Consider the following 25,968-nt stretch of genomic DNA (forward strand, 5'->3'; position numbering starts at 1 on the left):
TGTCTTCCAAAAGACACCTTCAATTGAATTATATAATTAGTCCATTAACTATATTTGCTACAACTAGCCTCAAAAGGCCAATATTGATTCACATTTTGTTTGTTTTATAAAATGTATTTTAGGTATTAGTGATATTAACTTTGGCCAGAAAAATGCAGAACACTAACACTGTTCATGGTAGATACAGTTAGCTGATTTCAACTTTTTTACAACATGTATTTTAGTTCTATGTATATATTCCAATACAGTAGATATTCTCTGGATTCAACTGTGAATTTTTGTTTAATAAAGTATTTCAAATTTACCTTTAAGACACTCGACTGTTTTGCATTTAGTAAGCGTTTGTATTAGGATGTTTACCCGGCTTTCCTAAAAAGAAACATATGACTGCTAATTGGTACATGCCATTGAAAAGGACACTGGACTGGGAAACAGGAGATTAGGTTCTATTCCTGGCTGTGACACCTTGGAAAGTCACTTAACTTCTGTGCCTCAGTTCTCTCTCATCTGTATAATGGGAACAATACTAAATTAACCACATTTGAGAACTCGTTTAAAATACACAGATAAAAAGCACTATATAAATATTAAGTATTATTAATAATACCAAAATCTTTTATAATCCTGGTCCCATTACAAATGCTCATTCAAAGGATTGTGGGACCAACTCATGGGCAAGATACTGAAAAGCTTCCATTTAGCACATTAACCTTGGGTAAAGGAACTAATCAGAACTTTATCAATAAAAGTATGTATCTCAGAATCCTATTTCAAGCAGCAATACTTACTACTTGTTTACACCACCCAAAAGAGAAATAAGGGTTACTTGCGTATTGTACACCATTGACACTTTTGTCATCATTTTTTCTCTCTCTTTTCAGGGAATTGAACCACAAAGGAAAGTTTCTTGAAATCCACCTTGTCTAAACTACTGCATACAATAGGTTTACAAAACACTGATTTTTAAGCAATATACAAATTCATTGTGGCAAAAATCAAGTAAGACTCGAAGAGGCAATTTAAAAGTAATTTTACTTAGTTGAACATCTCTTCAGCTATATCATGGACAGGTGTAACTCATAACGTTAGTTATGTGTCTTAAAAGTTTTCTTTCTATAGAGATATTTTACTCCCTCAACTCATGAACTGTGAAACTGAAAATATTATCCAAATTCTACTCATTACGTTGGTTCCACACACATTGATACAAATAAAATATCAAAAGACACCTGCTACAGAATAATATATACATTATCATTATAAGAGCCATTAGTTTAAAACAGTAGCAAACTTGCTGGTGCAGTCTTAAAACATGGGGCCCATTAAATCAACAATATTAAGCTGCAGCTGATTTAGTCCTGAAAGGAAGATGGAGCCACAAACAACCATTAAAAATATATAAGTGTTAAGAATTTAAATAAAAGGTTTAAAGGTTTAAGATGGTTCCTGCAACTCAGTCAAATGAAAATCATCTGGGTCTTTCACTGTAGGCATATGAAGGTCTTACATTCAAAATAAACTATTAGGTAGTTTATCTATTTGCTAACATCATAACAGATTATACAGGAAATCATATAACCTCACTTCTAAAATCATCATCTGTCTACCATTCAACATTTTATAGCTTATGGACACTTCACTGATACAATAATGTCATTTTGAGCCACCAAAAGACCTATCAACCTGTAACAGTCATTATAAAGGGAGCCAATAGGTATCCCTACATTTAAGTTGCCTAGCACTTTCTACTATAAAAGATCCTTCCCATCTTTTTTGAGACACACTAAAATCTTCATCGTTTGTAGCAGGATTTTGAAATCCACCAAAGGGAAAGCCCTTAGGCTGGAGAAATATTTTTTCTTTGTCTCATGAAATTACACTCAGGTTCTCCCGATACGAACCATTTTCTTTTTCTTGCTTCCATTGCTTATAGATCTTAATTACATGATCACATGCAGTTTTCCATAGGACTCCTGCCTCATTCAGTGTACAGAAAAGGACACACATGGAAGAGTTAAGGTTCCACTAGCATTTCCTAACTTTCGAGTGCTTGACTTTGCAACGTAAATAATGTTTTTTAACAGTTTCAGTATGCAATATACTATGTATTAAAGCATAATCAAATAACATTTAATTCTCCTTTCAAGGACAATGGCTTCACTACCTACTTAGACCATTAGCTTCATCCAGATGAATTTTCCTATTGAATTTTCACATTTTGGTATAGTTAAATAAATGGTAGACCTACATACTGCATTGTCTCTGTTTTAAGAAAACCAGGAGGTTGACTTGCATTATCTAAAAGCCATGAACATCTCTATTTCCACATGCAAACTATATAACACTCTAAAACCTGGTGTACGCAAACATATTTTTCGCATTGCAAGTAAGCTATTAGTAATAAAAACAGCATCAGCTTTTATGTTATCAAAAAAAAGTCTATCAATTAAAATTTGTACCTTTTTGGGGATACATGGTGGTTCTTTTTTCACAGTCCTCAATAAAAACTCTGGCATATTGTTTTCAATATCTTCACGTGTTCCCTTTTTGCATAGTACTGCAGCCAGAAATGAAATGACCTAGAGAAAGAATGCAATTTACAGTGAATATGCAGAAAATGCAACAAAATATGAATATGTCCTTCAGACAGCAGACATTCAGGGCACGATCCTGGAAGTGCTAAGCATCCTCAGCTTTTGCAGACTTCATCCTTGAGATATGAGCTCAACTCTCCTACAGGGCTAGAATGTTTGCTAATGCATGAAGAAAAAAACAGAGCCCTGAAAAATACCGATGATGTAGTGCAGAAGGATAGGGAGAAATGATGGAAAGGGCATGCCTGGAAGGGAGAAAATAGGGTCCTTGAAGGGAAAACAGAAACAGCACAGATGTGGTTAGTCCACCTGAAACTTTAGCCCAAAGTTTCCTCTGGGGAAGGGTTTTAAAGTGATGGTTGCCCAATCCTATTAATATGTATTTCTTATATATTTCACAGATAAGGCCAGAAGAGACCACAATTACTTCTAGTCTGACCTCCTGTATACACAGGCCAAAGGACTTTCCTGAATTAAACTAGAGCATGTCTTTCAGAAAAATATTCAATCTTGATTAAAAAATTGACAGTGACAAAGAATCCATCACAACTTGATAAATTGTTCCAGTGGTTAATTACTATCAATGTTAAAAATGTGCACCTTATTTCCAGCCTATCTTTATCTAGCTTCAACTTACAGCCACTAGATCTTGTTATGTCTTTCTTTGCTAGATTGATGAGCCTAATATCAAATTTTTGGGCCCCATGTACGTACTTATAGATCAAGTCACCTCTTAACCTTCTCTTTGTTAAACTGGATAGACGGAAGCAAGGAGCTCAATCACTACAAAAGGCATATTTTCAAATCTTTTAATCTAGTAGTTTTCAATTTTTTCATTTGCGGATTCCCTAAAAATGGAATGGAAGTGTGGACCCCTTTGGAAATCTTAGACATAGTCTGCGGTCCCCCAGGGGGCCATGGACCACAGGTTGAAAAACACTGTTTATGCTAACAACCACCTTTCGCGGACCTCTTAGACATAGACCACTGACCCCCAGAGGGCCACAGACCACAGATTAAGGACCACTTTGAGCCCTCTCCAATTTAGTATCATCATCCTTCTTGAATTTTGATCATCTGAAATGGACATAGTATTCCAGCAGCAGTTGCACTAGCGCCAAATACAGCGCTAATATAACCTCCCTACTCCTACTTGATATTTCCTTGTTCATGCATCCAAGTATCATATTAGCCCTTTGGGCCAGCATTGCACTGGCAGCTCACATTCAACTGATTATCCAAAATAGACCTAAAGACTTGTTCAGTCACTGCTTCCCAGGATACAGTCCTTGTTCCTCCAATTCTCTGAGGCTAGCACCAGGATTAGCTTTCTCCATTGGATTCAGGGGCAGAACTACAGCAAGGTTACCTTGTTAAGCCCCAATTGCAACGCATTCGCTGCTGACTTCAGCTTATCTGTCAGCTTGGAATGTGGGTGTCGTGGGGTAATATGGGTACATATATACTGCAACATTCTATAGTAGGTTAGAGGCCCACAGTCTGAGCTATTTTGGGCTACACTTCAGCTGTCATTCGGAAGAAACAGAAGGCAAAAAGCACAGCTATTGGCAGACACAATTTGGCCACAACAGTCACATTTTTAAAAATCACCCAGGTATGGTGTCCCAGGAACTGTGCAGCAGCAAGAAGCAGCTGTTCTGCCACTGCAGTGCTCATATTTTAGAAGTTCGGCAGTTCTTCTATCGCTCACAGCAGCAGCCAGCTCCCGTCCCTTTCCTCTGCAGCTGCCTCACAGCTGTTCATAGCAGGACAGAGCTAAAGCTGTCAGCACCACAGAGAAGGAAGTAGCCAACAGGGAATGGTGGAGGGAGAGACAGCAAGGAATGCTGAGCGGCCAGGGAAAAAACCTGCAAGGGATAGAGGTGGGTGGGGCAGAAGAGGGGGAAGCCACCATGTGGGGAAGGAGAGTGGAAAGCTTCCATAGGGGCCAGAGGAGGCGGCAAAATTTTAGGCACAATTCTTCATATAAACTGATGGGGCAAGGTGGTTCTGGAAGTTTGTACGCGTATCAGTGAATTTTAATAATAGGTGGCAATGGTGGTGGAAATTTTAATTTTTTTTAAAACTCTTTCAAGCAAACTGAAATTCCCCAGAAAATAGTAACAACCTCTAGTGGCTTCCAGACTCTTCATTTATTTAAAGAATTATCCCCATCAAGCTTGCCATAGTTACCAAAATGTGAAAAGGCCTGAAAAAAGCACAATCTGCCAGAGAAATCTGCTGCTCCTTCAACTGAAGCAGGAAGCAAACTGTAGAATAGGCAGCATAAGGAGGGGGAACTGAAGCCAAAAACATTTCACTTTTCTCTGAGGCACCTCATAACAGATAGATAGGGGAGACAACCTCCAGAAACAATATCGTTTGAACTTTGTAAAATAAACATACGTAAATTATTTTGTAAATCCATCCTGCTACAACAGACACAGCCATTTCTCAGAATGTTCTCTAATAACTATTTTACAGCACAACTACTTAGGTGGTCACAAGCTTAAGAAAATAATTAGGAAAAAATAAAGACTTCAAACTTTATTCAGTCTTCAGGCCTTTAACTTTGTTTTTAGCCTCTTTTCAAGGTGTTCTGGAAAAGGAATAGGGATTTTGCTACTACTCGCCATTATCCACCAGTACCACCCCGGCTTCCATAAAGTAAAATTATTTCTTCATACCTGGGGATGCCACTAAGATAAGTTAAAACTAGGGATGTTGATTAATCACAGTTAAACCACACAATTAACTAAAAAAAAAATATTAAATCACTATTAATTGCAGTTTTAATCACATTGCTAAACAATAGAATACCAATTGCAATTTATTAAATATTTTCAATGTTTTTCTACATTTTCAAATATATGGATTTCAATTACAACACAGAATACAAAGTGTACAGTGCTTACATTATATTATTTTTGTTTACAAATATTTGCACTGTAAAATGATGAAATAGTATTTTTCAATTCACTTCATACAAGTACTGTAGTACAATCTCTATCGTGAAAGTGCAATTTACAAATGTATATTTTTGTTACATAACTGCACTTAAAAACAAAACAATGTAACTTTAGAGCCTACAAGTCCACTCAGTCCTACTTGTTCAGCCAATCGCTAAGACAAACAAGTTTGTTTACATTTATAGGAGATAATGCTGCAAGCTTCTTATTTACAGTGTCACCTGAAAGTGAGAATATGCGTTCACATGGCACTTTTGTAGCCAGCACTGCAAGGTATTTAAGTGCCAGATATGCTAAATATTCATATGCCCCTTCATGCTTCGGCCACCATTCCAGAGGACATGCTTCCATGCTGATGATGTTCGTTAAAAAATAATGCGCTAATTAAATTTGTGACTGAACTCCTTGGGGGAAAACTATGTCTGCTGCTCTGTTTTACCCATATTCTGCCATATATTTCATGTTCTAGCAGTATCGCATGATGACCCAGCGCATGTCCGTTTTAAGAACTCTTTCACTGCAGATTTGACAAAACGCAAAGAAGGTACTGATGTGAGATTTCTAAAGATAGCTACACACTCAATCCAACGTTTAAGAATCTGAAGTGCCTTCCAAAATTTGAGAGGGACAAGGTGTGAAGTATGCTTTCAGAAGTCTTAAAAGAGCAACACACTGATCCAGAAGCTACAGAACCTGAATCAGCAAAAAAAGAAAATTAACATTCTGCTGGCAGCATCTAACTCAGATGATGAAAATGAACGTGCATCAGGCCACACTGGTTTGGATTGTTATCAAGCAGAACCGGTCATCAGCATGGACACACGTCCTCTGGAATGGTGGTTGAAGTATAAAGGGACACATGAATGTTTAGCGCATCTGGCACGTAAATATCTTGCAACGCCAGCTACAACAGTGCCATGTGAACACCTGTTCTCACTTTCAGGTGACACTGTAAACAAGAAGCAGGCAGCATTATCACCTGCAAATGTAAACAAACTTGTTTGTCTGAGTGATTGGTTGAACAAGTAGGAGGACTGAGTAGACTTCTAGGCTCAAGTTTTACATTGTTTTATTTTTAAGTGCAGTTTTTTTTGTACATAACTGTACATCTGTAAGTTCAACTTTCATGATAAAGAGATTGCACTAAGTACTTATATGAGGTGAATTGAAAAATACTATTTCTTTTTTTTTATAGTGCAAATATTTGTAGTATAAAATAAATATAAAAATGAGCACAGTACACTTGTATTCTGTGTTGTAACTGAAATCAATATATTTGAAAATGTAGAAAACATTCAAAAATATTTAAATAATGGTATTCTATTATTGTTTAACAGCACGATAAATCACGATTGATTTTTTTTAATCCCTTGACAGCCCTAGTTAAAACAATCTTATTTTAACATTAAATGGACAAATGTAAGGAAATTTAAAATTAAGCCTGCACTTTGCCCATAACCCACCCCACTGTGACTATGGTGTAACAGAAGGTAATTCTGCATGCCATATGGATTAAGTAAGTGGCTGCCTGAAATATGAATTTCTTTAATTTACATCGGACACACCAGCCTCCATGTAGGATAATATGTTTGGGGAGGGAGAAGGAGGAGCAGTTTAAACAGTAGTTCAGAAATTCAGGACTTCATCAGGTTTAAACATTACACTCCTAAAACCAAATCCTGCAAATTGCTGCACACGGGCAGACCTCTATACCCACAGCGTCCTATTGACTTCAACAGGGGTCTGCCCAGAGCCCCATTGATTTCTGTGAAGATCTACATAAGAGCAGAGATTCACCTATTCAGAATAGTTTGCAGGGCTGGAGCTATAATATACTAATTTAACCTCATATAGTGCCTCCTTCATGTTCTTGTGATATTAGAAACCAACAGTATTTTCCTAGGGTTAATAAAATACTCCATATCCCAACTCTGACTTTGAAAATAAAACTGAGCCTAACTGATTTAAACAAAATTTAGCTGAGAAATGAACTGTCATCTTGAGAATTTGTATGCAACGTTACACTGAAAGTGAGATTTTAGGCTGAATTACACACTTTCTGAAAAGCGAAGTTTAGAAAATGTCAGGAGTTTCTAAGCTATAGCAGCACTGAGAGGGGTTGCTAAAATAAACTGTATTGAACAGAAGTTTAAGAAATCATTTACAGAAACCAAGTTATCCATTACGGAACAAAGTTTAAATTAAGCCTCAAAGAAATCCCAAAAGAACAAAATCTGCAATCTAATCTCTGAATCAATCATAGGATAGAATGGTATTTCATCCCCGAAATGACAGACCAAATTATCATTCTGGGAAAGGCATATTTCCCCATCCTTACAAGAAAACATGTACAGGTTCTTTCCTTACACACTGTCAATTAGCAATATACACTATATACCAGGGTCTGGGAAACGGTGCAATAACATTTCCAATTGACCAATGTGAAAGGGCAAGGGGAAATCAGACTTGGATATAAAATTTGCACTAGTGTTTTTGAACATTTCCTCATTATAATAAAAAAAAAATCTTCAGAAGTGGGAAAAAAAACCTCACTCACTGTGTGCTTTAGTATATCCTAAAGGCATCCCAGCCATCTTCCAGAATCACACTGTAATTTGAGCCAAGGATGGGAAGTTCAGCATGTAAACAAGCAGGAGGAGGAGGAGGAGATTTTTACAGCACTGTAAATTAGGTTTTCTGATATGTGCTAAGTGGTTAATTAAAGTGACTGAATATATATAATACTTGTTTCAACACAGTAATAATGTTTTCTACACAAATAAGTGAGACTCCTGCCTCTTTTGTACTTTCATATGCACCTCACTGCCCCTCCTGCAACTCAAAGTGCAGGGTATAAAGACTGACTTTTTTGGAGGGGGTTGGGGGGGAGGGGAAAATATATAAGGTACTCTTTTAATGATGCATTCTTCTTCAAAGTTCGTGTAGCAATTAGAAGGTTTATCACATTGCAATTCCAAACAACTACATAAAATCAGTGTTGCAACAAGCTGAGCTTGCTTATCTCCCATCTATCCCTTCATAATAATTAATAATTCCATACAGTTATATGGCACAGCAAGCACGCCATTCACTATCACCCAGCATCATCTATGTGCGCCATCCTTGCGGGCAAATTGCTTGATATTCAAACTTCTAAGAATCCTGCTCTCTAAAATAGTCTATGCCTTGTATATCTGAAGGGATAGTCTCGCAATTTACATGTGGAGGTAAAATTTTAAATTCGGCTTGATGAAAGTACTTTTCATTATAATTATCAATGACATTGCACTTTTAGAATTAGATTTTCATAGTTTAGATGGTATTATAGAGCATTAGCTAAACAGGTTGATCAAGATTAAGAAAAAAGTTTAAGAACTTTTTAGTTTATATTTTAAAAGTAAACACAAATACAGTGAACATGTGTTATTACTTGTATTCCTTCTCCTCTGAGAGGGATTTTTAGAGTGAGCAGAATGTCAAAGAATGTTACCAACATTGACACAAGTCTACTGAAATATGATACATTGCAGAAACTCAAAATGGTTATTTAAATATTAGTGGTATTGAAATTGACTGCCAAATATCTTTGGGTACATGTTTTTTATTAGATTGCATGAGATACTTGCAGTTTAGAATACAAAAATACTTCTACATCTACTGTATTTCAGTGCATCTGATTAGTTTCCTTTGCTCTCAACTGCACGCTAACAAGAAACCTAAGCATGATCAGGTGCAGCATTATGCAAACAGAAGCAGTTCAGTTTTATTCAAACTGAGAATGTTACAGCACCACGAGGAAGACACACATTGTGTGGTACACCTATAAATACTCCCCCAAGAGACACACTTTGCCAAATGTACGCTTAGTTTATTCTCTCTTTTTAAAGAGAAAAGGTTCATTATGTTACTCACTTCAGCATTGTCTCACACTGTAAGGAAAATTCTCAGTTAATATTTCCAGAAGTTGGGGTGGGGAGAATTTTACACAGGAGTAGATGGATCAGTGGGGCTCCAGCAGGAATTAGACAAGGGGGGGAAGTCAGAGGGGGGTGGGTGGAGAGAAGAGGGCATCATATATTAGATACTTTAGGATTCAACCCACTAACTAAATAAAAGAAGTGGAGGGGTAAGAACCTCCTTCCAGATTAAAAATGTCTTGATTTTGACTGAATCATTCAACCCTGACAATTCAAAACAGATCAGAAAAAATGCTACTATACTGTGTATCTTTTGCATTAACATTAGCTGTCATCTTTACTTATAAGAATAGTAGCCTAAATCACTTACATTTCTGACTGGGAGACAACAATGGAATGCAACATTTTGGATCTTACAAAATTAATCTGGCTAGGGTCTCCAAAGTTTGGAGTATACTTGAAGTACTTTTCAAGAGCAGCACAAAACTGTTACTGTCTAGACAATGAATGAAAAACAACTTTAGCGACTCTGTGCATGTTAAAAGCATAAAGCCCCATTTATAACCATTCTTATGATGCACAGAGAGTAACTCTCAAGATTCCTAAAATATAAAGACAAACATTGGGACTCTAGCTAGATATACAATTATAACTTCTTAAATAGGTGTCTTTTAAAAATCATTAACCCTTATATGTAATCTATTTCATAAAGCATAGTCATAGCTGAACCAATAGTTTAAGATGACAAAATACCTGTATTGTTTTTCCAAGTCCCATGTCATCTCCAAGAATACATCCTCTTTTACGAGCATAGTGTCCATAGAGAAACTGAACCCCATCCCTTTGATAATCACGCAAATACCTATTAATTGTATAAGGGATACAGTCCCCATCTACAGATAACTCAAAAGCAACTGCAGGAGATGGAAGCCTTCGGTCAGGGAAATAAGGCTTTTCCAAATCTTCATCATCAAATATTAAGCTATTCCGGGGATCTTTACCAGCTCTGGCTTTACAGAGTTTTGTTATTAATATGTTCTTTTCTTCAGATCCCCAAAATGATACAATTGCAAATGATTTCCCATTCTTGTCTGTTTCAACTGACTTTATTGTGGCTTCACAAAGTTTCCCACTTTCAGGAGATGGGGCAAAACACTTCTCTCCAGCATGCCACCTGTCTAAAAACAAAAACACACACAAAAAGATGATGTTGCAAACTATGTGAAAAAAATGTTACACTTGTTATGCTTTGTTAATATTGTTCAAAGTATTGTATTAACACTGTTCTGAGAAAAATATAAGTAAGGCCCTTCATTTTTGGTTTTTATTTATATAAGTTTCCTGGGAATTTATCTGGTTTTCTCTTAACATTTTACAAATGGGAGAAAATCTGGAAAAACCAAAAACAAAGGGCAGCTGGGGAGGGATGGCCAGAACTCATAGGGATGGAACTCACCATGTAGCACTTGAAGAAACCTTCCATCCCTACAGTGGTCAGGAGGTCTTGGCTGCCAGGACCTTGCTCTCTACCCTCTCTTTCTGTGCCCCTGACACAGAGGCAGCCAACAGGGGTGCTGAAGATGTGATCAGCAGAGGGGCAAAAGGCTGCCATCCGTGAATACTGGCCTCCCTGCCAAACAGAGTGTCCTCCTGATCCCACCAGCCCTTCAGCACAGCCCCCTCTGCTTCCCCTGCACAGACTCTGTTTGGCAGAGGAAGTGGATGGGGCTCTGTGCCCTGGGGCAAGCTGCTACAGCTGCATGGTGGGGGAGCAAGAAGGGCAGGAAGCCTGGCCCGAACAGCCAAGACTTCCAGCACAGAATCCCCTCTGCTTCCGATAGTGGACACTGTCCCCTCCTAATCCAAGCCCATCAATGTGGCCCCATCCACTCTCACACTGAAGGAGAGGGCTCTGTCTGGCAGGGGCCACTACTCACAGGGTGCAGCGTCACTCCCTGCGGGCCTGTCACTGCAGTGGTCAGGCAGTCTCAGTTGCTTGGAGCCAACTCCCTGCCCATCTCACTCCCCCACAGCACAGAGGAAGCAGAATGGTGCTATGCTGAAGAACCAGATCAGTTGAACAGAAAGCTGCACCACATGAGTACTGACACCCTTGCCAAAGAAAGCACCCTCCTGCCCCCGCCAGCTATTCGGAGCAGCCCCAGCCATGTGCTCTGTGAAAAATTCCCAAGTCCCAAAAAAGCCAAAATTCAGGTGAGACCCCCCCACACACACCCCTGTAAAATCCTATGTACTGGCTTTATTTAAAAACCTGGGAATTTTTCAGGGAAAAAAAAAAAATCGGTAAATACCAATAATGAAGGGCCTTACACATAACATGAGGTAGGTGGTTAGGATGAAAGTCACACTAGAATTACCGTATATACTTGTTCATTAGCCCGTTCGTTTATAAGACAACCTCCCCACCCCCAAGATGGATAAGTAAAAATAGCAAAAACTGTATGACCCTTTCATAAACTGATCCTATATTTCAGAGGTTGGAAAACTTTGGCTCCCAGCCCATCAGAGTAAGCGCTAGCGGGTTGAGATGTTTTGTTTGCCTGGAGCATTCACAGGGACGAAGTCTGTCAGCTCTCGTTGGCTGGGAACGGCGAACCGTGGCCACAGGGAGCTGAGGGGCTCCGTGCCTGCAGATGCACCAGGTAAACAAAATGACAATGTATTAGATATTCAATTCAGTGATTCCACAGAGTTTAAAATCATCAAATTTTGGTGCAGACCAATTTATACATCGATCTCCACTCTTTGATACGTCACTTTTTTACCAAAAATATTCGGCTTATGAACGCGCACAAACAGTATGTTTTTACTGGCTATTTAGCACTGAACAATTAAACATATATGAAAAAATATAAAGACTAAAGCCTTAATCCTACAACTTGTTCCATTACGACTTCAGTGGAACTCCATGCAGGTACAGGGGACCACTGATATGTAACAACCAACAGGTCTAGGATCAAACAGGATGGCATGGTTAGAAAGACATTCTGTTAAATATAATTTAGTCTGATCTACTGATAACATGAATCTATCTACTCTTTACATTTACCACTGTAGATATAATTAATGATTTATTTCATAAATGAAAGTGCATAAATCATCTTACCTCTCAACATGAACTGTAACTGTAACCATGTCAGTCCCAGGATTTGAGACACAAGGTGGGTGAGAGACTATCTTTTATTGGACCAACTTCTGTTGGTGAGAGAGAAATCTCATCTCTCTCGCAAACAGAAGTTGGTCCAATAAGTGGTATTACCTTACCCATCTTGTATCTCAACATGAAGTCAAAAGGAAAAGAAGCTCTTGTTTAGGACCAACACAAATAAATTCAGTGCATGAATTTAAAAATGTACAGCAGTGTGGTGTTGCCAACACCTTTCTTTTCTTAAAGAAGTTCTCAATGAATTTACACAAGGCCCATTTACACAACTGCATGTGTCCCACTTTCTATATTCAACATACAACCTCAATGTCAACAGAGCTGTTCAATTTAACTAATTTTCAGCTATTAGCCCCGCACTAGTGCAGCAGGGTTAATCCTTCTCTCTGGGCTGAGGAGGTCACACTCCCTTGGCTCTGCTGGGCATGCTCTAGCTGGAGACATGATATAAAAGGCAGCAGAGCAGCTCAGTCTGGGCTGACTGCCAGCGAGGAAGGAAGTGTACTGCTGATTTCTGGGGGAGAACTGCCTGCACTTCAGGATGTGGAGGCCAGCCAGACGGAGATGGACCCCAAAACCCAGGCAGAAACCCGGAGAAATCAAACTGCAGAGAATTGCGTAGGAAGAAACCCAGGAAAACTTTGTGGGAAAGGGTTGTAGAACTGTAGACAGGCTCGGTATATTTCAGTAGGATCTCTGCCAAGCTGGTGGTGGGCAACCCTGCCACCGACAGGGCCCTGTGCTGGGACCCAATGTAGAGTGTGGGCTCGGGGCCCTGGGGTGGTGGCCCAGCTCGGCAGCACTATTGATGCTGGTGCCAGCTGGGCCACATTGCTTCTAAGGCCACAGGGCCATGCAGCCCCAAGACCGGGGGCAGCCTTACAGACTCAATCGTGGGGCTGTAACATATCGGTCCCCCTGCACCCACAGGATGACTGGGTATATCAGCCCCATGACACTCATTTTTCGATTTCATGTACAGAGGTAACTTTTAAAATGTTTATACTGTTAATTGAGAGTGGAAAGAACAGAAGGAAACAGTATAGCAGGGTTTGAAGAATCCACTTCCAATTTGGTAAGAAGTCCTAAAACCATCAATTTCCATAGAATTAAAAAAAAATTTAAAAGAAATATTTAGCAATCATGACTGTAAAGAAAGCTTTACAAATCTGAATTTTTGGACAGTCAGTTTCATTGCCTAATAAGAACGGCTGCAGACCAATGTTCAATATTCAGATCAGACCAATGGGCCATCTAGCCCAGTATTCGGTCTTCCGACAGTGGCCAATGCTTCCGAGGGAATGAACAGAACAGGACAATTCTGAGTGATCTATCCCGTCGTCCACTCCCAGTTTCTGACAGTTGGAGGTTTAGGGACACCTGGAACACAGCTTGCCTCTCTGACCATCTTGGCTAATAGCCATTGACGGATCTAATATTTTTTTGAATCCAGTTATACTTTTGGCCTTCACAATATCACCTGGCAATGAGTTCCATAGATTGACTGTGTGATGTGTGAAGTATTTCCTCAGGTTTGTTTTAAACCTGCTGCCTAATAATTTAAAACAAACAGTTGATCCCTATTTCTTGTGCTATGCAAAGAGATAAATAACACTTCCCTATTAACTTTCTCCATACTATTCACAACTTTATAGATCTCTTTCATATCCCCCTTTAGCTGTCTCTTTTCTAAGATCAATAGTCCCTGTCTTTTTAGTCTCTCCTTATATGGAAGCTGTTCCATACCCCTAATCATTTTTGTTGCCCTCCTCTGTAACTTCTTCCATTCTAATTATGGTTGTCAAACAATTAAAAAAATTGTGATTAATCACAAGATTAAAAAAAAATCACAATTAATCAGTTTTAATTGCACTGTTAAACAATATAATACCATTTAAATATTTCTACATTTTCAAATATATTGATTTCAATTACAATAGAATACACAGTGTACAGTGCTCACTCATTTTTTATTAGTGCAAATATTTGCACTGTAAAAATGATAAAAAGAATACTTTTCAATTCACCTCATACAAGTACTGTAGTGCAATCTCTTTATTGTGAAAGTGGAACCTCCAAATTTAGATTTGTTACATAATTTCACTCAAAAACAAAACAATGTAAAACTTTAGAGCCTACAAGTCCACTCAGTCCTACTTCTTGTTCAGCCAATCACAAGAGAGTGTTATAAGCAAGACACGGGAAGTAATTCTTCCACTCTATTCTGCACTGATAAGGCCTCAATTAGAGTAATGTGCCAAGTTCTGGGTGCCACATTTCAGGAATGTTGTGGACAAACTGGAGAAAGTCCAGAGAACAACAACAAAAATTATTGAAGATCTAGAAAACATGACCTATTAGGAAAGATTGGGAAAATATGGGTTTGTTTAGTCTGGAGAAGAGACGACTGAGGAGGGAACATAACAGTTTAAGTACATAAGATTGTTACAAGGAGGAAGGAGAAAAATTGTTCTTATTAACCTCTGCGGATAGGACAAGAAGCAATGGGCTTAAATTGCAGCAAGGGACGTTTAGGTTGGACATCAGGAAAAGCTTCCTGTCAGGGTAGTTAAGCACTGAAACAAATTTGCTAGGGAGGTTGTGGAATCTCCATCATTGGAGGTTATTAAGAACGTGTCAGACAAACACTTGTCAGGAATGGTCTATTAGGTAGTCCTGCGTTGAGTGCAGGGGACTAGACTTGACCTCTCGAGGTCCCTTCCAGTTCTACATTTCTATGATTCTATGATGATTCCAAGATCTCTTTCTTGAGTGGTAACAGCTAATTTAGACCCCATCATTCTGTATGTACAGTTGGGATTATTTTTTCCAATGTGCATAACTTTGCACTTATCAACACTGAATTTCTTGGTTCAAAGCAAAAACATGTTTTGTTGTAAAAAATTTTTTCCCTAAATGGCTGTGATGCCAAAGAAAATCCATTATGTACAAGATGTGTTGAAACGTGGTACAAATTTTGATCATCATCCAAACAAAAAGGCTCTTCTCCCATCTCCAACTCCTTGCTGCTGCTCTGAATCCAAAATGCATGTAAGCTTATATGTGCCTAACGTGATGGGTTTCCACATGTCACAAGTCCCTACACATAATAGTGCCCAGCAGCCATACATGACTTTTTTTAAAGCACGAATCTGCACAGTATTACGAAACTGCAGCAGAAGCCATGGGAAACACTATCATGGTCAAGAGCATAAGCAAATTACTGAGTCCTGCACAACATTGTGCCTCTGGTGCTCACCGTTCTCCAAAACAGTAGCAGTGAAATTAAGACTGATTAGTTTCATTGGTACTATGCAGATGTAGACAACAACGTTAAATGTCACTCTACTACTTCTATGAGCAGCAACAGAGACAGGCACCTGAACTATTTATGGGGAAGGAGAACCCAAAAAGTAGAGAGACTAGCAGTGAGGTACAGCAATGAGGAGTAGGAAGGCATCTTCCTGGGCACCTGTCCTCTTCCTGATTCCAATGCAAAGGTTCCAGAGAAATGAAAACACCCATCCACTTGCTTCTGCGCTCTCTTAAATGGCTCCATGAAGGGGTCCTGAGGGAGGGGAGAAACTTGTCCACTGGTCCCCTCTGAGGGCTCAACGCAAGAATCCATGGGAGAGGTAATACTCTCCTACTCACACTCCCTTGCTCTCTTCCCTGGCTCCTATGTGATCTATATATTTTCAGGACAATTCTTTTAAACGTATTAATTAGAAATAGATGACAAGTTTATTTAATTAAATGAAAAATATTAACATAGAAGAATACATCTAATCTCTGAAAGATTAGAATCTTTGTCTCATCACTACTGTTGCATACATGTGCTTGGAATATCTAAGGAAGAGCACGCAGGTAAACTCCCCTACAAAAAATATATCCATCTTCATGCTAGTGTGCAAAATTAGAAGCGAATCTAACCAATAAAGAAGTGAAACTCACTATATACAACATGCTGTTAAAAAGCCACAAAAACTAAAGAAAGGAGGGTGTGAAATCCTGTAATCTTTCAGTTACAGTAATCTTAGTTGTACCATGTAACAAAAATAAATCTAAAAATTTGCAGTTAATGTGATTTGCTTTTAAGCCAGCAAATCAACTTTTTCCAATTACAGGAAAAGAATGAAAAGCCAGAAGATTGTCAGTAGTTAAGAGTGAATGAAGAAATTCTGCCCACAGAATAGAATTACTTTTTATTAATAGTAATATTAATTATATATACTGTGGTAGCACTCCAATTCCTAGTCTGGATCAACACTCTGCTGTGAAAAGCCATGTTCTGGAAGATATAGTCCTTCCCACAACGAACTTCAAATCTAACATGAAACAAGCGAACATAATCATTATGAAGAAAGGAGATAGGAAGCCAAGAGTAACGGCAATGAGACCATCATCCTGACAAAATCCAAGGTGGCAGTGTTGTAAAAAATGCAATAATCATTGCAGATTCACTCAAATCTGGTCCGCACACAGTTTATGTACCAGTACAACTATTTCTATCAGGAGGAGTGTGATTTTTTTTTTTTTAAAGCCACAAAAAAAAGTTATACTGGTACTTTCTCCAGTGGGCACAGTTATATCAATATCAAAGTGCTTATATCCCTTTCCCGTATGAGAATAAGCTATACCATTATAAGCACTTATACCTATTTAACAGCATCCATACTTGGGGAGTTGTACTACTTTACTATATGAGTAGAGCATTTATGCAACCCCTTACAGTACCTATCACTTAACACAGTATTACATTTTACATCTTCAAAGCATTGTACAGATATTTATTAATCCAAACTACCCTTGAAAGGCAAATAAGTAATAACTTACCTCTGATATCGTTGCACATTTCAATTTATAACCACATATGCACTTGCAACATCCATGAATTAATACATCCAGATAACCACGACAACAAGAGAAGTCAGTGAGCCCATTCCTTATGCTAACAGAGATGGAAGGAAAAGGAGCCAATCACTCAACTTTGAAGGTTAACAGCATTCAAGATGGGACTCAGAGAGCCTGTTGTGATGTTCTTACTCCCTACACATTCAATGGCCTATGCTTTGGATCCTAATAAGCTGCCCCTGGTGAGCAAAATGGATGAGCTGAAATGGATTTATGACATCCACTGACCAGGCAAGCATTTTTACCCTGCTAGAACATACTGAGTAACTGGCTAGATTTTTAGAGAGCTTAACATTGGTAAGAAGATTTAACTTATTAATGATCAACAATGTTCATGCCAATCATCTCTTATCACCTTTTCCTACATGATACCAAATACCAGGGCAAATAATTTACCAAAAAACCTCTACTCTTGTACTTCACAGATTTTTTTCTTACACAATATAACGTTTCAATCATCTTTTAATATATACTTAAGCGCCAACTTTTTAATAAATACCAGAGGAAATAAACTCATGTTATCCAGACTACACACACCTCTTCTGGATAGACTATCAGACAAATAGGCGACTCAAACTATGAATTAAACATATACAAACTTTCCAATTCACCTCTAATTGTTCTTACAAACCATATACCAGGTTTTAACTAGACTAGAGAGAACAAACAGGGCAAATAGAGACACTGAAGAAAACCAAATAAATAAAAAGCTGGACAAGTAATCTCTTCATATTAACCAATACTCACCTTGTCTTTGCCTTCCATTAAAATTTAACTGAGGTAGTGTGATCAGTTTCAAAATAAAAAACCGTTGATAGTATTAAAATCTGGTGAAAATAAAACAACTTGTGTCACAATTGTATTTAAAATTTGAAGGGAAATCAATATAATAGACCTGGGAATATCTCCCTTAACCTATACGCACATTGGGGGGTCAAGTCTTCCACTCCTTGTGCACATACAACTCCAGTTACACAAATAATGCAGGACTGGGATCTTTCATTACATTATATAGAAAAATCTATTCTATTAAATTATTTCAGTATTTCCCCTAGTTAAGAACCCTAGTTAAGATCCCATGCTTCTTCCCACTCCTCCCCATGACCCTTTATCACGAAATCAGACGTGTTTAGGAAGTAACAAAATGTTCATTGACAGCATAACACCTCCTCAGTCCTCACCCCAATCCTCTAAAGTACATCGCGCTTTCATTTACAGCTAAGTAGAGACGTTCTGCTTAAGCCCCAAAGCTCTCTAACTTTCTTGGAAAAGAGGGTGCGGAAAAGATCACATATTCGCTGCCATGAATGTGTTTCAGAGACTATTAAAACCCCCCTGGCACTGGAGATTGGTTGGAATATGTTGATAAGGAGGGAATAGTTCAAGGGCAGCGTTTGCAAACCCCCCTGTGCGGGGTGTGGCTGGCGCTGGTCAGTTGCAATCCCCCCATTCCCTTGTCCCCGCAGCGGGATTCCCGAGGGTGGCGGACGGGCGGGGGCTGCACGAGAACAGGCCGGGGAGGGAGACTACTCTGGGGGGAGCTGGACTCCAGGCAGCTCCCCTCTCCCAGCTCGGGGGGACAGACACCCGCCTCGCGCCTCCCTGCTCCTTGCCTGGGCTGCACCCGCCTCGCACCGACCCCAGCTGCGCAGCCTCCCCACCGGGTGCTGCGGCTGCTCCACTCCAGCCTGTGCCTCCAGCCAAATATCGCGAGATGTGGAAGAGGCGCTACGGGATTTTCTCTTAAAGGCGCCGCAACGCCGGTAGAAGAGCTGTTGGGGTCAGGAGCAACTAACGTGATGTCTTCAACTCGCGCTATGCGCCCGGCTCTCTCTGGAAGGGCTGTGGAGCGTTGTTGTGCCGACGCAGGGCAGGGATGCAGCCGGCCCAGTGAAGCCCCTCCATCCTGGGGCTGTTACTGACTTGCAGGGCCTAACCCTAAAGCACGTTGCTCCTGCCCTGAGCGGGGTCCCTGAGCAGCTAGGTGGACTGTGTCGGGGAGTAGCCACGTGCACTGTTCCAGACACTACTTTGCGGGAGGGGTCCTGTTTAATTTTTAGGGTAGAGGCTAAAAGGATAGTGCTATAAGAATGTATTAACTCTGGTATTCCCATTTGCTCACAGCACTCACAGTTAAAGTAACACTGAAAGTACAGAATAAAAATACATTGATAGCGGGAGATTTCACAGCCACACTGGTAGTGTGTTATAGTAGCACTGCACATATGACAGTACTACTACATGATTTAAGACACGCAGTGAAGACAGAATCTGGAATACAGGAGCAATGTACCCAGGCAGAGTAGGACTACTCAAATTGGAATTTAGCTAGGCTCCGGCATTAACAACCTTCATATAACTATTGCTACCAGGATAGCAAGCCTCCTCAAAAAATTTTAAACTAGGGCTGTCAGTCGCAGTTAATACATGCGATTAATGCAAAACAAACTACATTTTAAAAGTCACCATTAAATAAGTTTTAATCACACTTATAATGTTTTTCTGCATTTTCAAATATCTTGATTTCAATTACAGCACAGAATACAAAGTACCGTACTGATATTTTTGATTGCAAATATTTGCACTGTAAAGATAAACAAAAATATAATATTTTTAAATCCACCTCATACAAGTCCACTCAGGCCTACTTCTTGTTCAGCCAATCTCTAAGACAAACAAGTTTTACATTTACAGGAGATAATGATGCCCATTTCCTCTTTACAATGTCACATGAACAGGAGTTCCCATGACACTTTTGTAGCTGGCATTGTAAGGTATTTAGGTGCCAGATGTACTAAACATTTGTATGCTCCTTCATGCTTTGACTTGTATGCATGCAGTTTTACATTGTTTTGGTTTTGAGTGCAGTTATATTAAAAAAAATTTCTATATTTGTAAGTTGCACTTTCATGATAGAGTGAACTACAGTACTTGTATGAGGTGAATTGAAAAATACTCTCTTTTCTTTATCTTTACAGTGCAAATATTTGTAATAAAAATAATATAAAGTGAGCACCGTACACTTTGTATGCTGTGTTATAATTGAAATCAAGATATTTGAAAATGCAGAAAAACATCCAAAATATTTGTAATTAATTTAAATTGGTATTCTATTAATATAATTTAAACTGTGATTAATAGTGAGTTTTAAATCTTGTAACTAATTGCTATTTTTTAAGATCATTTGACAGGTCTATTTTAAACATATTAAATTGTGCAATAGTTTCCTAAGTGCCAAGTTGGTAAAGTCAATGACAAAATTTCCATTGACTGTGAAACCCAAATTTAGCCCTAAATCACCAGCACTTTGAGGTCAGTGTATTTTTATGAACTGTGGCCCTCCTAAACCCACCAAATAAGCAAAAGGTCAGTCAAGAAGGATGCCATCTTTGAATGAACACAGAATTAGATTCCATGACAAGTTACATGTAAGGTGTGTAACACTGTTCTCTAAAACTGGAGGTTAGAAGAACTGTTTGTTAATATAGCAAATTCCAAATTAGCAAGAGAGAAACAATCATGTCTCATCTCATGACTTCCAGAATCATCTTAAATATATATTACTTTTCCCAGCAGTTGCACCTAGTAGTGGACTGTAAGATTTTCGGGGGCAAGGAAAGTCTTTTGTTCTGCTTTTATTCAGCACCTGGTACGATGAGGTCCTGATCCATGACTTGGACTCGTAGGCACTATGGTAATACAAATTAATAATAAGTGACTTGCCTAATGATACAAAGCAGGTAAGCAGCAGAGGCAGAAATAGAGCACAGAGTTGAAATCCTAGCTGCACTGAAGTCAGTGGCAAAATTCTCATTGACTTCAATGGGATCAGGATTTCACCCCAGGTCTTCTAACTCCTATTCCAGTGGATGATTCTTACTTTAATCTCCTTGATGTGGAAATTACACCATTTTAGACTCTCGTGCTATTGCTACAATATGTAAAAGAGTCTGCGTCTAGTGAGGGCTGATTTATACCATTTACACACACCTCTGAATTTGGTCCTAAAAATCTTCAATAAAATCCTAAAAGATAACTCCGGAAAAAAAAACAACCCTCTTCCTCCAATTTTTACAGTGAGAAATGAAAGTGACATAGTGTGGAGTTCTTCCCACCCAAAAATCTCCAAACCCTCAAAAAACAAATTTCAAACTCATATCCAAGGAATAGAGAATTAAACAAAATACCATCTTTTTTCCATCCACAAAACAACGCTGAGTTCATTAACTAAAATAATCAGTAGTTTCTTTCAAGAAAACTTTATCATTACAAGATAATACAGTAGATAGAATGTCCTTTACCTGCTTAAATTACTAAACTACATATATTAGACTGTCTACATTTCCTCCTGCCATATCCTGACCTGGTTATTGACTAATGTGATCCTGCTGGCTTCAGGTTCTGAAAAATAGAGAATGTTGTTATACACTGCTTTCTATGGACTGCAGCTCTTTCATTGACATCTCTATGTATCATTTCTGTAACTTCGAATCAGTTTGAGAAATAACACTGTCAACCTACTTGATGTCGTTTTTCTCCTGCACATGAATAACTGAAACCATCTAAGTATATACCAGGGGTAGGCAACCTCTGGCACACATGCCAAAGGCAGCACATGAGCTGATTTTCAGTGGCACTCACAATGCCTGGGTCCTGGCCACTGGTCCGGGAGGGCTCTGCATTTTAATTTAATTTTAAATGAAGCTTCTTATACATTTTAAAAACCATATTTACTTTACATACAATAATAGTTTAGTTATATATTATAGACTAATAGAAAGAGACCTTCTAAAAATGTTGAAATGTATTACTGGCATGTGAAACCTTAAATTATAGTGAATTAATGAAGACTCGGCACACCACTTCTGAAAAGTTGCCAACCACTGGTATATACAATATTATTCCCTTGAAATAATGTCTGTGTGCCCAAAATAAATTAACCTTGGTTCTGTATTTAGCAACAAGATCAGACTTCTTCCTTTTCCCCCACATATTTTTTAAGGATCCTAGTGATAAGTATCCACTTAAATATTAGAGTTGACTCAGAAAATATGTCTTCCTTTTTAATTTATTGGGTAGTGTTGCTTGCCAGTTTTTTTGGCCCGTATTCTTTGTTAAGCTTCCAATTTACCCAATTATTTTTTATTTTTTTTCTTCTTCTATACCAATCTGTACTCTAGCCTGAAATAGAGACGGCTGTTTGCGAATGGAGCAAAAGATAGCTGGTATGGTAGCTGGATGTATAGTAATTGCACTTCCTCCCAATGCAGCTGCCATTTGTAGAAGAATCAATAGTGAAAAGGGGATTTAAAAGCATATTTTTGTAGAAAACATTATGGAACTAAACAAGCAATTCAACTAATTACTTCATGGAATTTGAAATGCAGGTCTACTCTACTGAGCTAACAAGAGTGGCCTCTGTGACGTTATTGACATGAACTGTGACCATGGAGATCATTGTTGCAACCTAGGTCCTATAGTTGCACCAAATCTTGTACAAAGAGAAAGGGCACTATGCTAAAACTGTTGCTTAAACACACTAACTTTGTTAATGAGTGAACAGGGGACCCAATCCTGTAAGTACTCCAAAGGCCTGAGCCTGCTTCCATTTAAGTCAATGAAAAAACTGTCGTCTTAAAGAGGAGCAGAATTAGGGCCCAAATACAGAACTCTCCTTTACATCCAGGCCACCTGTCTCTTCCAGTACCCCCTTGCACTATGGTGGATGGCACAGGAGCTGACTCTGCCAAATTTATTCCATGCAAGAGTTCATCTGTGCCAGAGAAATTCTCTGTTGGCCATTTACAACCATGACCTGTCCCCTGTACCACCTGAATGATGCAAAAGGACTGGAGCACAATAGAGACTCTAGCCCACTGAGAATAGGAATTTGCTGTGCAAACCCCTTTTAGGATCAAGCCCATAATGAACATTTTTTAAAAGCCAATGGATGGATTTCCATTTGTTTGTACCTTTAAAAGTTTTCCAGAAATCTGCTCTTTCCAGCTCAAGCTAGAAATTATTTGCTATGCTTCCTAAAATATCTCATACATTATTCGCTGTCTGGAAAATATTGTAAAAGGACTTCCAGTTTTCAGTTAATAGTTCTTCAGTACTCAAATATTTATACTCAAATTCTGTACCTAAATATGAACTCTATTCATATTTAATTTTATTTTGGTTTAGGTTTCTTAAGACAACAGTACAAGTGTTACAGCCAAAGGGAGGAGAAGGGTAGGATAAGTGCTCTTGTACAGATGCATTCTACCAATAGAAATCATTTCACATGTAACATGATTGCACTTCATGTCAACTCTTCTGAGTCAGAGAAAGGAGATCAACAGGAGAGAAAATCATTGCCATAAGGCTGGGTCCAGGGTCAAGAGGCACCTTGGAACAATGGGATAGCTGCAGCATAGGGGAAAACCAGTTCTACCCAGAGTGTCTGTAGGAGCAGGGATTGGTGCAGTTGAAAATGCCCAGCAGAAAAGAAGGAACAAAGAAACAAGGTGTTAGAATTGGCTTTTTAAAAAACAGACTCTGGGAGGTTCTGGGAGGTTCAGGGAACAAAAAAATATTCACATACCCCTCAGCTCCCCAATAGTCGTAACTAAATCAATCTAACTCCTGATGTAGACACAAAATAATTATTTCATCAACCTAGCCATCAGCCTAGCTACCATTGCTTCAGGAAGTGAATTACCTACGTTGACAAAAAAACAACAACAACAAAAAAACCCTTCTGTTGCTGTAGGAAGCATCTCTGTTACGACACTACAGCAGCACAGCTGCGGTGCTGTAGCTGTGTTGCTGTAGTGCTCATAGTGTAGACATGGCCTCAGCCAGGAGTCCAGGAGAAGGGATCTCAGACCCCTGAAGGCACAGACCAAAACCCAAAGAACACTTTCCAGTGGTGAAGAAATTATGTACAAGTGTTTTTATTTTGCTTATATCTAAGTATCTCCTGTGCTTTGTCTATAAACAAAAGAAATTCCTCTGCAAAGTCTATGTCTTCCTTGTTTCAGCTGTCAAGTGTCTCAGCAGGGTTACACTATGAACTGGAGCATCAATGAGGGTGGAGTGCTGGGAAGGCTGTGCTTGAGTGGTTGGAGTGTCGGTACTGGTCCTAGGGGCCGAAGGCATCTAGACTATAAGCCCCATTCCCTCAGAGTGGAATCAGACAGAGTCTGCCAGGGGAAGAGAGCCTGAGAGGCCAGAGCCTGTGAATGGAGCCTTCCCAGAGTCAGAGGAGCTTAAAAATCACACAGATCCAGTGTGTAGGTCCAAATACAGCTGTCTGCTAAGTATCTACAAAGGGGAGCTAGCTAGGATTGTGACAACCTCTATTTCAGTTTGAAATAGAAGCAGATGACTGTTTTTCAGAAGTGCTGACCATCCACAAGTCCCACTCCCGTCACTGGGAACTACAATGAAAATTAGGCATGGGTTGGCGCTATGAAAAGTGTCACTAACCTGGGCTCAGAATTTAGTTGTGGATCTGAATTAAACAAAATGAACACCTCATATATCAGAAAGTCCTTCTGTATCTCAAGTATATAGTTTGACACATGAGCATATTGTCATACATTCCCCACGTACGAAAGTGTATGTCTCAACTCTCAGGAAGCCTGTGGTAGAAACTCAGTCCTGGTATAAACACACAACTATATTATCTATTCTGAAAAAATACAGAGGTCTGGCTACCCCAGTTAAATCATCTTCTAAAGCCAAATTGGGTCTGATTCACCCTTTGGCCCAGCACAAAAAAGATATGCGCAATAAGTTATATCTTTATCAAATATACACTTCCAACCTCACATGCATAGTAAATAGCCCTGACAATCCACCTATAAAATCTTATTCTGTACAATTCCACGATTCACAGAATTGAAAATACAAGTCTGGACACACTAGCTAGGCACCCCATGGGAGCTGTTTGGACAAGACTTCCATACAGAAAATATAACATTTCAGAAGCTTAGATTAATATTAATAAATCAGATATAGCTATCCATCATATTGCGTCAACCCATGTTCTCTTAACAAGGGACTAACCCACTCCTGGAGACCAAATATTCCTAACCACTCAGAAGCCAGGATGGTATTATTATAATTACCGGTTGCTAAACTGTCCTTTAAAGTTAGTCTTCCAGATGATATGTTGCCTAGCCTGACTAATCTTGAGAGACTGATTCCACAAGTGTTATGAAGTAGATTCATTTCCCCAATGTGTCTGGTTAAAGGATTTGAGGAAAATCTGAAGTTTCATCTTTAAATAAATATTGTTCATAAATGGATCATGTCAGCAACACTCTGCTTTCATGGTTGCTCAGAGTGAGGACTGGGTAATGAGGCTTGTTGCTTCTATTTGTAACAGATACTTGTGTGGA

At 38.9% G+C, this 25,968-nt stretch overlaps 1 protein-coding gene across 9 annotated transcripts in view; it reads right to left on the minus strand.

Annotated features, from left to right (window-relative positions):
* ERCC6L2 (ERCC excision repair 6 like 2) overlaps positions 1–19,276 on the minus strand; it is a 113,728-nt gene extending 94,452 nt beyond the window's left edge. For 3 of the 9 annotated variants that reach the window (XR_007773386.1, XM_050945551.1, XM_050945559.1), the window contains exons 1-6: positions 19,218–19,276; positions 18,326–18,405; positions 17,501–17,615; positions 12,042–12,128; positions 10,234–10,658; positions 2,460–2,579 (exon numbers count right to left, since the gene is read on the minus strand). Coding sequence is in view for 8 of the 9 variants with exons in the window: in XM_050945551.1 (XP_050801508.1) it covers positions 2,460–2,579; positions 10,234–10,658; positions 12,042–12,128; positions 17,501–17,519 (651 nt within the window). In the remaining variant the exon portion in view is untranslated. Of the gene's footprint in view, positions 1–2,459; positions 2,580–4,787; positions 4,944–10,233; positions 10,659–12,041; positions 12,129–17,500; positions 17,616–18,325; positions 18,406–19,217 lie in introns of those variants that run through there. The other 6 variants (XM_050945552.1, XM_050945553.1, XM_050945554.1 and 3 more) reach the window with 6 other exon arrangements.
* Between the last annotated feature and the right edge of the window lie 6,692 nt (positions 19,277–25,968).

This window comes from Gopherus flavomarginatus, chromosome 3 (assembly GCF_025201925.1).
Source record: "Gopherus flavomarginatus isolate rGopFla2 chromosome 3, rGopFla2.mat.asm, whole genome shotgun sequence".
NCBI classification, from domain to species: Eukaryota; Metazoa; Chordata; order Testudines; family Testudinidae; genus Gopherus; species Gopherus flavomarginatus.